The sequence below is a fragment of the Trachymyrmex septentrionalis genome, unplaced genomic scaffold (genome assembly GCF_001594115.1).
Source record: "Trachymyrmex septentrionalis isolate Tsep2-gDNA-1 unplaced genomic scaffold, Tsep1.0 scaffold13, whole genome shotgun sequence".
In the NCBI taxonomy this organism is placed as follows: Eukaryota; Metazoa; Arthropoda; class Insecta; order Hymenoptera; family Formicidae; genus Trachymyrmex; species Trachymyrmex septentrionalis.
Genome location: NW_017304438.1, coordinates 1,670,441 through 1,683,264, shown reverse-complemented (window position 1 = coordinate 1,683,264; position 12,824 = coordinate 1,670,441). Strand labels below are relative to the sequence as shown.

Sequence of the window (12,824 nt, the reverse complement as noted above, 5' to 3'; positions counted from 1 at the left end):
TATATATATATATATATATATATATATATATATATATATGTACATATGTATATCTAATACCACAATATCATTTATATAGTTCGCATCCATTTAGTAACTGCTGTTACAACTTCAGTAATTATTTAAGAATTGCTCTCAATTTCAGATCAAAATTTCTAACCAATGTTAATCAGTCCTAGATCTAATTGGTGGATGGTTGCTGTTTCTAGATATGATGTCTCATTAAAACTTGGAAAGCTGCGCCTATCAATGCGCCTTGCGCAAAAAAGTGAAATATGAGACAGCAGTCTTCATAATCTTCAAGAAAAACGGTCAATATTGTAAGTATAGTATATTTGAATGTAAAATACGATTATAACTATAATCTTAAAACTAAGAGATGTGTTTCAATTAAGGCAGAGCTGTTCATAGTACCTATCATGGAACATGTCGGAATGAATTCCAATCAGAATTATTCTGTTTTCCCTAGAAAACTTAATAGAAATCTAGAGAATAATTGAATAATTCCGATCGGAATCCATTCCGACCTTATTCCATGATAGGTGCCCAGGTCGGTGTTTTTTGGCTTGAAATCGAAATATGTCGGTATATTCATACCTATTATGTTCCTATTCCTTACTTCATTGTTTAGTTGTAGCGTGCGACGCTTAGGGAGACACTAATTTAAAATCGTTAAAAGTTCTTGACCTGTGTCTTTCACTATGTTTAAAAGTATTCTGTTATTCACATTTTTATAATTAAATTTATTATGAATAATATCTTATAATATTAGTAACAGAATGCCTTTAAATAGTGAAAGACACAGGTCAGTAACTTTTAACGATTTCAGCCTAGTGTCGTTCATGAGATCGAGCATCACGCGTTACGACAAAACAGCAATGAAGTGAGGAATAATAGAAGAACGATGATGGACGTGAATTTACCGACACATTTCAATTTCAAGCAGAAAAACACCAACCTTGGACAGCTCTGAATTAAGGCATATAATGTGCTTTCCTAATACATAAACATTATTACGTCAACGTATTCTTTCCCTCCCTACAAGCTCGGAATAAATTATCTTACCGTGGCGAATGTTTCCATGCACAAAACGAACATACCGCCAGCCGTTAATACGCACGGCGGCTGCGTTTTCATCATCATGAAAAGAACAAGTTTTTTCGTTCTAGGCGACGCATTGTACCAGTTTAAATTTATTCTGCAATTACAGATAAGAGCTTGCTCATATTTTGCTAAGCTGTGCTTTTAAATTTATATTCATATATTTACTGGAATTTATTAAATTAATATATTTACAGTTTTTATCAATAATATTAATTAATTTTACTTAACGTTTACGCGTGAAATACGTACAAATTAGTATGAAGGTATCCGCTATAATCTATCAATTTCTGAGCATTAATACATTCAAAGCATAGATGAAATAGTAACGCACACGACACCGCTATTAGTCTCAAAAGCTCAGATAGATCATTTGATTTTGTCACAGCCTAAATGAGATTATATTAATCGCTGCTAATTAATCATAAAATAATATTTTAATTCTAGAGCTATATAGATACATTTTTTTGTACATTTGGTTTACACAATGAATTTTTTGAACTCCCAAATATATCTATTCTATTTTATTCCGAAAAAATAAACTTTTTTAAGGAGAATTTCACATATGGTAAAATATCATTTAAAAATCAAAATTCACATTTCTTTAAATTACAAAATACAAACATTTAAACAATAAAAAGTCCCAAGAATACTTGAAATATGTCACAGAGATGTATGACAATCCTAGAATTAAATATTTAATGAAATATATACATATAACAAATTCAGTTAATAATTACATTATAAGTGCAATAAAAAGCCTTTGTTTAAAATCATTCTTAAGATATTCACGAAACTAATTAATTGTAATTGTTCATCTATTAATGCATTGCTAGATCAATTTCCAACACTTGTACTATTACAATTAACATAATAATACAAGATGCACATACCCCAACGCCTGTAACGCTCATAGCTATCATATTCAGCCCGGCATGGAATAGAAAGTGTTTGGAGTACACAATTTCTATGAGATTGACAAACCTTGATTCAAATATATTTTAATAACAGCAAATGACGTCTGAATATCGTAAAATTAAACAACTACATCCTGTACTCGTCTAAGACTATCCAAATTTATTTTTATTCCAAGACAAACAGAATATTTAGAGATTTCTGTGCTTAAATTGCAATTACAAACCTTATAGCTGCTCTGTGATCGTGAACACACTGTACCATATTTCGGTACGCCGTATCTTTTGTAATTGGGAGATTGACATCTCCGGTCAGGTATATCTCCTGTATAGCTTGTTCTATTCGCGAGCTTTAAGGATAATGATATAAAATTGAGAAAGAAAAGAGCCCCTCGTCGAATCTCTTTCCGTGAAACGCTGCTACTCACCCAGTTATAATAAATAGGCCGCAAGCGTGTCGCATAAATATGACAAATATTGCGTCGGTCGCGACGATGGACGTAACGCAAATTATAGCGGTGAAATATCCGTGAATCAGAATGTGAAAATAATACTTATCCATGTCGACGTAATATTCGACTCTGTGCAACATAGGTCGAGTGACGTTGGTGACTTGAAGGATTAACGGTTGGAGAGGCATTAACAAAAATGCTACTGTTGATATATACATCACACCTAAAGAAAAGTGTTATTTAAAAGCGCAAGCAACTAAAGATGTAAGAAACTAAAAATTAATTAAACAATTAATTTACTCACAAACATAAATGGTCGAGGATCTTTTGCCACTATCCGCATATTTTTCAAGCATCTTTATGTCATTGGAATTTCTTAACGAATAAAAATCATCTCTTATTCGATCGAGCAAGGCTCTTATCTATAAATGTAAAATATTCTTAAGTAAATGATCAAATTGTTTGAGTTTCAACGGAGTTAAATGTTTAATGATATATGCTTCGTTAAATTGCCTTCGTACATTACCTACATTGAAACAAGTTGCGAGCAGAAAAACGCGCTTTTATTACATCAGAATAAGTAAATTAATTATACTGATTGTGAGATACGTTATAGAAAAAATGGTCATACATACCTCATTCACGTACAGTACGGAATTCATTATTTTCGTCATACCTGATACATCAACCATTAATGGAACAAGACACTCGATCACGGTATCCATATCGTGAATGTAGGAGAACATACCACATAGCTTGGGAGAACGAGTTAATTATTATTAGTTGTAAAAAAAAAATTGAATCCATGATACGATTCGTTATTTTAATTTTTTGTCAACCGGCAGAATATTGTAGCATAAAGGTGCTTCTACATAATTCGCAAATTGCAAAACGTAATTCGCAAACGCAGACGCAGAATAAAAATTTGCATTGTTTTTTGTTGCGTGCGGTTGGTTTTCATCTGTGGTGATTGTCATTCTGCGTCAACATTTTTGTGAACTACGTTTTACGATTTGCGAATTATATAGAGGCACCTTAAGAATATCAGAGTTTTATTGACAAATACACACAATTATTATTGCACATAGTTGTTATAAAAAAAATAAAACAAAGTTTTATTTTTAATAAATAAAACTTTAATAAGTGCTTTATATTGACATGTTTACGGTAAGAAAAAAATATGCGGCTCGCAATTCGTATTATATTTGTATCCGTAAATTGTTTCAGTTAGATTGTGCAACGGCGGACCGCAAAATGATACAAAAAAATTTCTTGTGCAATAACTTTTAACATAATATCATATCACGTGTATATGAATATACACGTGAATTTATAAATTTATTTCCTCGAATTAAATGTTGATGCGATGAAGTATTAGTCATCGCCGTACCTTGGCGAAAATTTGCGTGCAAACTATAGTTACTATGACGATGACTATTGCGTGGCTCGTCCTAGACGATTGGTAAGGCCATTGGCCGATTGCCAATAGTAGAATTTTGTTGACTCTGTAGTTGTGCCCGTCAAAGAAATCCATTTTACTTATGTTAGTAGAGTATTAAAGGCATTAACGGATCTCTCTCTTCGATCCTTACCACATCGTCCAGTCGTACGCAATATCTCACAATATTAACAATTCTTTGTGTAACACGACTCTCGAAGCAATTGTTCCTATTAGCTATAGTCGAATGATTGCTGAAAGGTATACACCTAATTTTGCGGTTTGATGTTCGTTGCAAAGTGACATCGTAATTGCAGAACGCAATTTTCTTTGTATTAGCCGCCATTTCATTCGAAGGTTGGAATTTTCAGAACGCTTCTCTACCTTCTTCATCTTACAATGCACACAGACTTTCTATTTTACCATCACTTTCTGTTTATTTTGTCACGAATTGATAACAAAAGGCTTGAGTATGACAAAAATAAAAAGACATATTATTAAATTCCAACATCTACAATACACATTTTTATCAGAAGATGCAAAGAATTTCGGAAAAAAACAGTGCAATTTCAAATGGCATGTCATGAATGTAGTTCTTTTCAACTCGGATTTATATAATTGTTTATCGGAAATATTTGCAGAGATATTAGAGATATTTTTATAAGCTGTTAAATTGAATAAGTTATGTATCTTAATGTTTGTTACATCAATATGCTACGTAAGTTTTTCATACGTTCTTTCGATGCCACATATAGATATGTATGCACATATTTTAATTATATAAATTATTTTATTAATTTCCCTGAAAAATATACTGTCAAACAATGTACAATACGATTTTGAGCGTTAGAACAAAATTAAAAGATGCATCAAGGATTTTCGCCACACGCTTGCGATGCCATATGGCTCTCGGATACGTCTCGGATTCGTTTCCGAGAGCAAAGTGTCGAAACTGCAAACAACAATAGTCGATCTATCATACACTCGTCACACATTCCACCCCTCGAACGGAGTTTCTAATTGGATGTGAAATAAGCTGACGAAAAGTTAATCATTATATGACGAGGGTACGTTCAATCAAAATCCAAAGTCAGAAAATATGTGTAGAATATTTGCTAACGTATCTTTAAAGTCAAATAGTTTAACATTTTCATTGTTGTTGGCGTCTACAGGCAATCACTTATTTTATCAACAACTACTTAGCAATTAAAGCTAATAGTCTGTTTTTATAGTAGTCTTTTTCAAAATCGCCTTAAATAATGTCTTAAAATGTTAATTCGGCTCTGTGATTTGTTTATGACATTTTAAGATTGTATTCAAGAAGGTCTTAAGTATAAAAATCGATACCATAAATACTGGCCTAAATATTGCGTATGTTTCAAGTTTTAATGTTTGAATGAAAAATAGAAATTAATTATAAAATATTTTCTTCATTGTGAAACAATTCAGCGTTTCAATTATTTCTGTAAAACAACACGCGCTGGTAAGAAATCGTTGTAGTTGACTATATATATCATTGCTAAATCGTTTACCGCCTATTTTGTGTTAAAATTTTCCATAGCAAAAGAGTTATACCAGAATTAAATATTAACAATACTCTGTTGTTTACATCGAACGTGTTTAAATGTCCACTCGTATCTCCAGTATCGATTAAATTACTTTGCTCACCCGATTGCGCAAGGTGTCGTTCCTCATGAGTGCTTCAGGTTTCCTTCTAGTCGACTCCTTTATCACAAGATCTCCCGCTTTCGGTCACCAACACCTTACACTTTCCCCACAAACTGTATCGCGATTCTTTCGTACAAGATTATTAAAAGTCTCTTATCCAACGGCATCACTTCATGAGAAAGATAGAATTAACCTTCATCCGCCGCTTTTATTTCATTTGCAATGAGGAATTTGAAAGACAGCTGCACGCCACTTTCAGTGTAATAGAATACCCCATTTTCACAAATTGTTCAATATCTCATCACAATCTCGTAAATTTTGAATTAACAGTCACCATTTTTCAGTCACCATTTCTCACGTTTTCTTATATAAAATTAAATATTAAATAGAACTTTAATAATTTACGTTAGATATTATAAATATTTGATTCGTTATCATATTATTGTTCATTCCGTACGAATATAAAAGAAGAAGTATTTTATTAGCTTGACAATAATTGTAAAGCTTTATCGATACCACGTCGCAGTCTTGTCCAGTTGGTCTTTTAAAGTTCCGGCACTATTGATAACGTTAACGCGTTTCAACGTTACGGTAAGGCACCGAATGCAGTCCCTCGAGGGCTTCCTTCCGGCGCCACGCGCGTCTTTATCCTGAAATCTCCCGCCCTCGGCTGGCCGACACCTTGCGGCACCTCTCGTTATACGCTCGTAGACGAATGCCACGCGCGCCGAGTCTGAGGTCTGACTCTGTTCCGTTCGTACGAAGGGTAGAACCCCGTAGAAGATGGATATCGCTAATTATCTTAAGGTGAAGGGGTCCGTAGTAATAGCACGCGACCGTTGTGTTCTACTACTTTCCCTCCTTTCTCCTTCTGCATTTGTATCATTCCTCGTCGATGTATACGATTTCTTAATAGAATCAGTCACAAATCGATGTCGATCAATATTACAGAATATTACTCGAATCATTTTAACGGTACGTTATAAAAAATCGTAAAAGATTAAGATTCATATTATTTATAGACACAATCACATTATTAAACTTGAATTTTAAATGGAATATTCTTAATAAAAAAATATCGTACGAAATTATAAACAATATGATTTATAAATATAGTCTGTACTTTTTGTCAAATGCAAGATTCACGTTTATGTTGCTTTTTATACAGTAGCGTCCATAAATTTTCGCACTAATATTTTTGTCGTATTTCACAAAAAGTTAAATATCTCGATGGAAAAAGAACATTTTGAAAGAAGTTTTTGACATGCATTTTAAAGTGCGAAAAGAAAATTTTAAATCTGCGTTTAATTTTTTTCTATGATATTTTGTTCTTAAATTAAAAATTGATATTTTTTTGCAGTATTTTTGTCTTACTTTGAAACGCTATGGTTTGATGAAACATTATCGGAAATTTAATAGAAGAGTATTTAAAAATAAGCTTTCTAAACTTTAAAATGTTTTTTGAAAAAAATTGGTATGATAATTTCTCGCAAAGGTATCAAATTTTTTTGTCGTGTGAAATTTTATTGTCTAAATATTTATTTTTTTAAAAAATGTATTTCAATTCCGAAATTAAAAGGCTAATTGAAAAAAGACGAAAAAGGAAAATGTTAGTTATAATATGCTTGAGTATGAATTTTTTCAAAATCGATTGATTTTTAAATAAGTTCTCACACAATAAAATTTTATACAAAATTCGATATCTTTGTGAGAATCATCGTATTATTGTTCAATGATATTTCATCAAACCGCACTACTTTAAAATAAAACCACAATATTGCAAAAAATAATAATTTTTAATTTAATGTAATTTAGAAACCAAATATCGTAGAAAAAATTCAAACGCAAATTTAAAGCTTTATCTTTGCACTTAAAAATACATAGTCGGAAACTTCTCTGCTATTTTTTTCACAGAGAGATATTTAACTTTTCGTGAAATGCGAAAAAAACATTAACGTTAAAGATTTATGGACGCTACTATATCTTACAATTAGTCATATATATTTGTACTGTATCTCATAATTAGTCATACAGCTTGATAACACATTTTTAAAGTTTAACAGTTGCTCGATTATATCGACAAATTCTCTCATTTTATTTTTCATTCAACGTTCTATTTGAATCTACTTGATATAATAATATAAAGTTTGATAGAAAAAGTAGTATTTATACTAATTAATCTCTATTTTTGAAAAAGTTAATCACTATTTTCTAACCATGTTTAATTTCTGTAAAATTAATCGTGTGCGTACAGAATTATTATCTTATACAATTGTTTCAATGTATTTTTGAAAGTAATAAAAAATCCTAATATATTTATCAAAATAAATTTATGTAACATCGAGTAATTTAATCTAAATAAGACATTTAGAATGAAACTATCATCCCACAATCGAATTTTACATTGCTCATTTTAAACTTGTGCCTTTATTTCATTTTTAGATTATAGACGACAGAAAACCGCGAGGATCGTTATTAATGCTCGGTTTCCTTTCCCTTCCGTGTTACGTCTTCATTGTTCTTTTGATGTTACCTATACAGAAATGCGACGATATAACATGGTGCATACAGTTATTACACGTGTAGTGGCTTGTATTGTGAAAGCATCTGTTGTTCCGCTGTCGATCGTCGTGACGATTCAAACGCCAAGCAGGAAGAAAGACGGGAAATCGGAAATTGAAAATTAATTTCCGCACTGCCATCGTGATCAGTTCATCGTCCGATCAGCGCCGCAAAATTCGGAAATATCACCGTGATATTGTAATGGACTCATTATCCGCGTAAGTTTTTAAGCTTGCCTTAGCGCCGAAATATTGCCGTGTCTCCTAACGAGTTCGTAGTAGTATTCAGCAAATCGAGCACAGACAAATTTCTATCAAACTATTTCTATCAGAAATTCATCAAATAGGAAATAAGAAATCCTGATTATAACGGTCTAACCTGACATCTTTTTAATGCTTAATTAATTTAAAGTAAATTGATATATACTATATTATATGTACATACATATATACCATATTGTAGTCAATTGAACTACGCGCCGAAATTTTTCCGGACTTAAAACGCAGCTAAACTACCGAAATAATATCACAGTTAAATTTTTGACGCTCAATAGACATTAGAGAGATCTTAATATAATTATATAGAAATCTATAAATAAATTTAATTGTTTAATTTTTACGTATTACACTGAAGATGACCTGATGAAGGTTTGAGACGTCTGTATATTAAATGTTTATGTCGATCGGATATTAAAAATAGATTATTGACAATTAATAACTAGCTTCGATTCGTAGCCTTTCTCCTTTGGCAATTTTCATTTTTTTTTTAATTCTTGAATAAGAATAATTTGATTATCTGTAAATAAATTTATTTATTGCGAGGAATATTATTATTGGTCGGAAGTCGGATCTCTTGCATTCCGTGCGAACGTTCTTAACCTTTAGACCACTGAGATCTATTTCTATCAGAGATCTCAGATGATGTTGATAGAATGAAATAATTTTAACGAATAGTGTCATCAAATTTGATAAACCTATATTACAATGTACGCAAGGAGTCTGAAGGAGTCAATTTATCCATTTTTTTTATTTCATTTTTCATTTTTCAAGAATATATATATAGGAATGACATTTCCAATTTTTCAATTTCTTCTTTACGTTTTGCCGCACATCCGCTTATAATAACAGAACAATGAACTCTTTCCAAAGAACACCCGCGAGCATCTTTCTTTCAGGCCGGAGGTCGCTTCTCGGCAGGTCGCGGAGGTAGGACGGACTCGCGGCGCGGGCGTGCCTGCGGAACGGATGTCGAAGAACCTGAAGAGAAGAGGGGTAGGTACAGAAGGAACCCGAATGAGCCGCTGCCAGGTGTACATATCGCCCATAGGGATAGGTAGAAAACAAGGTGGGAACCATATGTTGATCTGCTGACGGGGAACTCTGGCACGCGCCAAGCGCACTCAAACTCGAGCCTTTACACCGCGAGGATCGAGGCTGTGGTGTCCACCTTAGCGTCCTCCCGTTGATCCGATCGAACGCCTGACAGTTCGGCTTCGATGTTCCTTTCTCACGGCCTACGTGTGGAAGATGTTCGACACAAGGAACGTAGTGAACTGAGACACTATCAGCGAAGATACAGTTTGTGCGATTCAATCGGATCGATTTCGCATAGGTGATGTGTCGAATAGTACATGGAGTATTTTTTCACGCACAAGAAGTCCAGCTCTTAATATTATACCGGATATATTTTGTTAGATGTTCATGAAATCGTTCAATCAATACGATGTGTAATAAGTATTAGAGCTGTAAGATTACGTTTAAACTACCTAAAAGCCATCACTTGGCTACGTTGACAAACCCAATGAAATATGAATCAATCCTGACGAATTTTGTGCTTCAACCCTTTCTTCAACGTGACGTCAAGAGAATTTCATGAATACTGTAGCAATGTCGTGAAAATTTCGCTCATACAAAAATCTCGGACTTGTAAGAAGAAGATCACTCTCGCTACACCTCGCCTTACGGGACGAATCTGATGAGGCACTGTGTATGCTACGCATAGAGATATATTCTCGTTGTGCCAAGTCGACCAAGTAATTTTTCCAATCATGGCTCTGCTATCGAACCATCACTGCAACTACCAGAACACGCAATCCGACATGTTAACACCCACTTATCCGAATTCTGTGAGGAGCTACGATCCCCTGTACCCGTCGCCGTATAATTCTCCAAACTATGAGTCTACAAGAATCGTGTATCGAGACAATTGTACACACGAGAGCGAGCTCACGCCGCGAAGAGACGTCGAGACGCTGGATTACGCCAAGGACATGGTATCGGAATACACGAAAACTCCAGAAGGATACGATCGAGGACCTTATGATGTTTTAACTCCTGTCACTCCGCAAAGGTAAACGCACGCGCTAAGAATTTCGCCGAAACGATTATTTCAAGGTTCGTCATTCTCGCGAATTTACAGATACGAGCCGTCGCACTCGATGGATCAGACCGCGTCGCCGCGATCGACATTATACGAGGAAAGTTCAATGGACTATCAGTCACCGTCGTATTGCTACGAGACGCCTCCTCAGGAACCGAGATATCAACCCCTGGAGAACAGCAAGCCGATTCTCACCATCGTCGAACCTCGCGCCAATTGTTGGGAGCCCATCATATCGACGCAGGTAATCTATGTTACTTTCTTTATGAATTCTCGTTAAAAGTTCATTCAAATTGCAATTTAACGGAATGGCTATTAGATATTTGGAGTGAATAGAGCTAGTAATTAAATTCCAATAATATTTATTTATCCTAATTATTGACAATTGATGATAATAATAATTGAAAGCGTGCATCGAGTGCGTGATTTTTCAATCAAGCTGCAAATTTGTTTTCCAGAGGATGCCGACGACGCCACCAGTAAGTCCGCGAAAGGGTAGACGGAGATCTCGCGATGTGCCACCATCGCCGACAGTGCTAAAACGTCGACGTCTCGCTGCGAACGCACGTGAACGACGTCGCATGAACGGCCTGAACGACGCCTTCGACAAGCTACGTGAGGTTGTACCAAGCCTCGGGACCGATCATAAACTGAGCAAGTTCGAGACCCTGCAGATGGCACAGAGCTACATAGCCGCCTTATGCGATCTTCTACAGAGACACGACAGCAAGAGATAGACAGGGATTCCGCGAAAACGCAAGTATCATGTGTACCCTTTCAATGTTCTGACACCATTTCTCTAAAAATGCATTCACTTCAACTGATTTTCAATCAATCCTGCGGTGCAACGATAGCCTCTAATTATAAATTATTTCCTTTTAAAAAAATTAAGTTGACTATATTTTGAATTCTTTGACTAATTTTAATATTTAATATTTAAAATACAAAGAGTGTAAAGACTCGAATGAGTTATACAATTAAATTAATAAAAAAAGCCTATTAGAGCCGACACAGGTTTTTCGTGTGTGAAAAATATAATATTTATTAATAAAAATCTAGACGGGTCGATTATATTATTTTGGTTATCTTCAGTCAAGTGACACAATATTTACTTTTAAAATAAGTCACTTGGTAAATTTACGATGTGTCCAAATAAAAAATCTTGAAACATCATAGTATTTGTTTGTTATTCAAACTTTGTATTCAAACAAATATTATAATGTTTCGAAATTTTTAATTTAGACACATCTTTATTATTCGTAAATTTACCAAACAACTTATTTTAATAGCGTACAGTTTATATCGCATCAATTACTGAAGATGGACCAAAATAATGTGACCGAACGTTTAAATTTTTATTAATAAATATTAGATTTTTTACACACGAAAAATCTGTATCGACTCTTATAAGCTTTTTCTTTTTATTAATTTAATATTTAAATAAAAATTTTAATATTTAAATAATTTTGACTTTTAAATAAATTTTCTCAAGCTCTAATAAGTGGAAGATCATTGTTGTATTCTATTTCTAAAATATTTAAATCAGTCATTAAAGCTTAATGTGTTTAAACTGCGATACGTATTATTAACATTAATTTGTAAAAAGGATGAATAATTGTTAGTCTTTATCGTATGATCCTGAGATATTTAATTACAAAACGCACAGACAATATTTCAATATATTTCTAAAGCGTAACAAGATATTTATAGTAATTGTAAAAAATTATAAGACTGAACTACACAACTGGTACCGAAGGCATTCTTAATACTCACAATTTAATCTAAATAAGTATATATCTAATAAAGCTTAATTATGTCCTTATAAAATTTTTGCTAATAATTGTTTTTATTATTATTAGAAAAATGATTTTGATATGGCAATAAGTTATTTAATTACAACTTTAATATACATATATGTAATGTGCTGACAATTTTTTCAAATACTTTTTAAAGTTTATACTTTAAAATTTCTAATGTATCTTCAATTTGAATTAAGCATCAATTTAATTAAGATTTTTTACTTGTATCACAAATGCAATAGCGAACATGCGTGTTTTGTGTACTTTTTACGTATTTTAATATAAGATAAAAAATGAAACAGCTAAAAATCCAAAGACTAAGCGCGATAGTAACAAAGAAAGTTCATTGTATGTATGTTTGCATGTGTATGTACGTATGGCAGTTTTTTAAGACATATTTTATGTTTATTTATAAGGCTAATATATTATATTATATTATGTATCATCAACTCTCTGTACTTTTAACAAAGCTGTAATTTAATTTTTCAACTATTTCCGTCAAAGAAAATTA

General features: G+C 33.1%; 2 protein-coding genes across 2 annotated transcripts; one reads left to right on the top strand and one right to left on the bottom strand.

Annotated features, from left to right (window-relative positions):
• Positions 1 to 1,056: 1,056 nt before the first annotated feature.
• On the bottom strand, positions 1,057 to 3,192 carry LOC108756653. Its single transcript, XM_018500642.1, has 5 exons — positions 3,103 to 3,192; positions 2,772 to 2,889; positions 2,444 to 2,690; positions 2,243 to 2,365; positions 1,057 to 1,198 (listed from the first exon to the last, which is right to left on the bottom strand). The coding sequence occupies exons 1-5, from the start codon at positions 3,190 to 3,192 to the stop codon at positions 1,057 to 1,059; spliced, it is 720 nt and encodes a 239-aa protein (XP_018356144.1).
• Positions 3,193 to 10,111: 6,919 nt separating this feature from the next.
• LOC108756747 (pancreas transcription factor 1 subunit alpha-like) lies at positions 10,112 to 11,251 on the top strand. The gene is made up of 3 exons (XM_018500771.1): positions 10,112 to 10,484; positions 10,554 to 10,758; positions 10,973 to 11,251. The coding sequence occupies exons 1-3, from the start codon at positions 10,183 to 10,185 to the stop codon at positions 11,249 to 11,251; spliced, it is 786 nt and encodes a 261-aa protein (XP_018356273.1). The 5' UTR covers positions 10,112 to 10,182.
• The last annotated feature ends 1,573 nt before the right edge of the window (positions 11,252 to 12,824 follow it).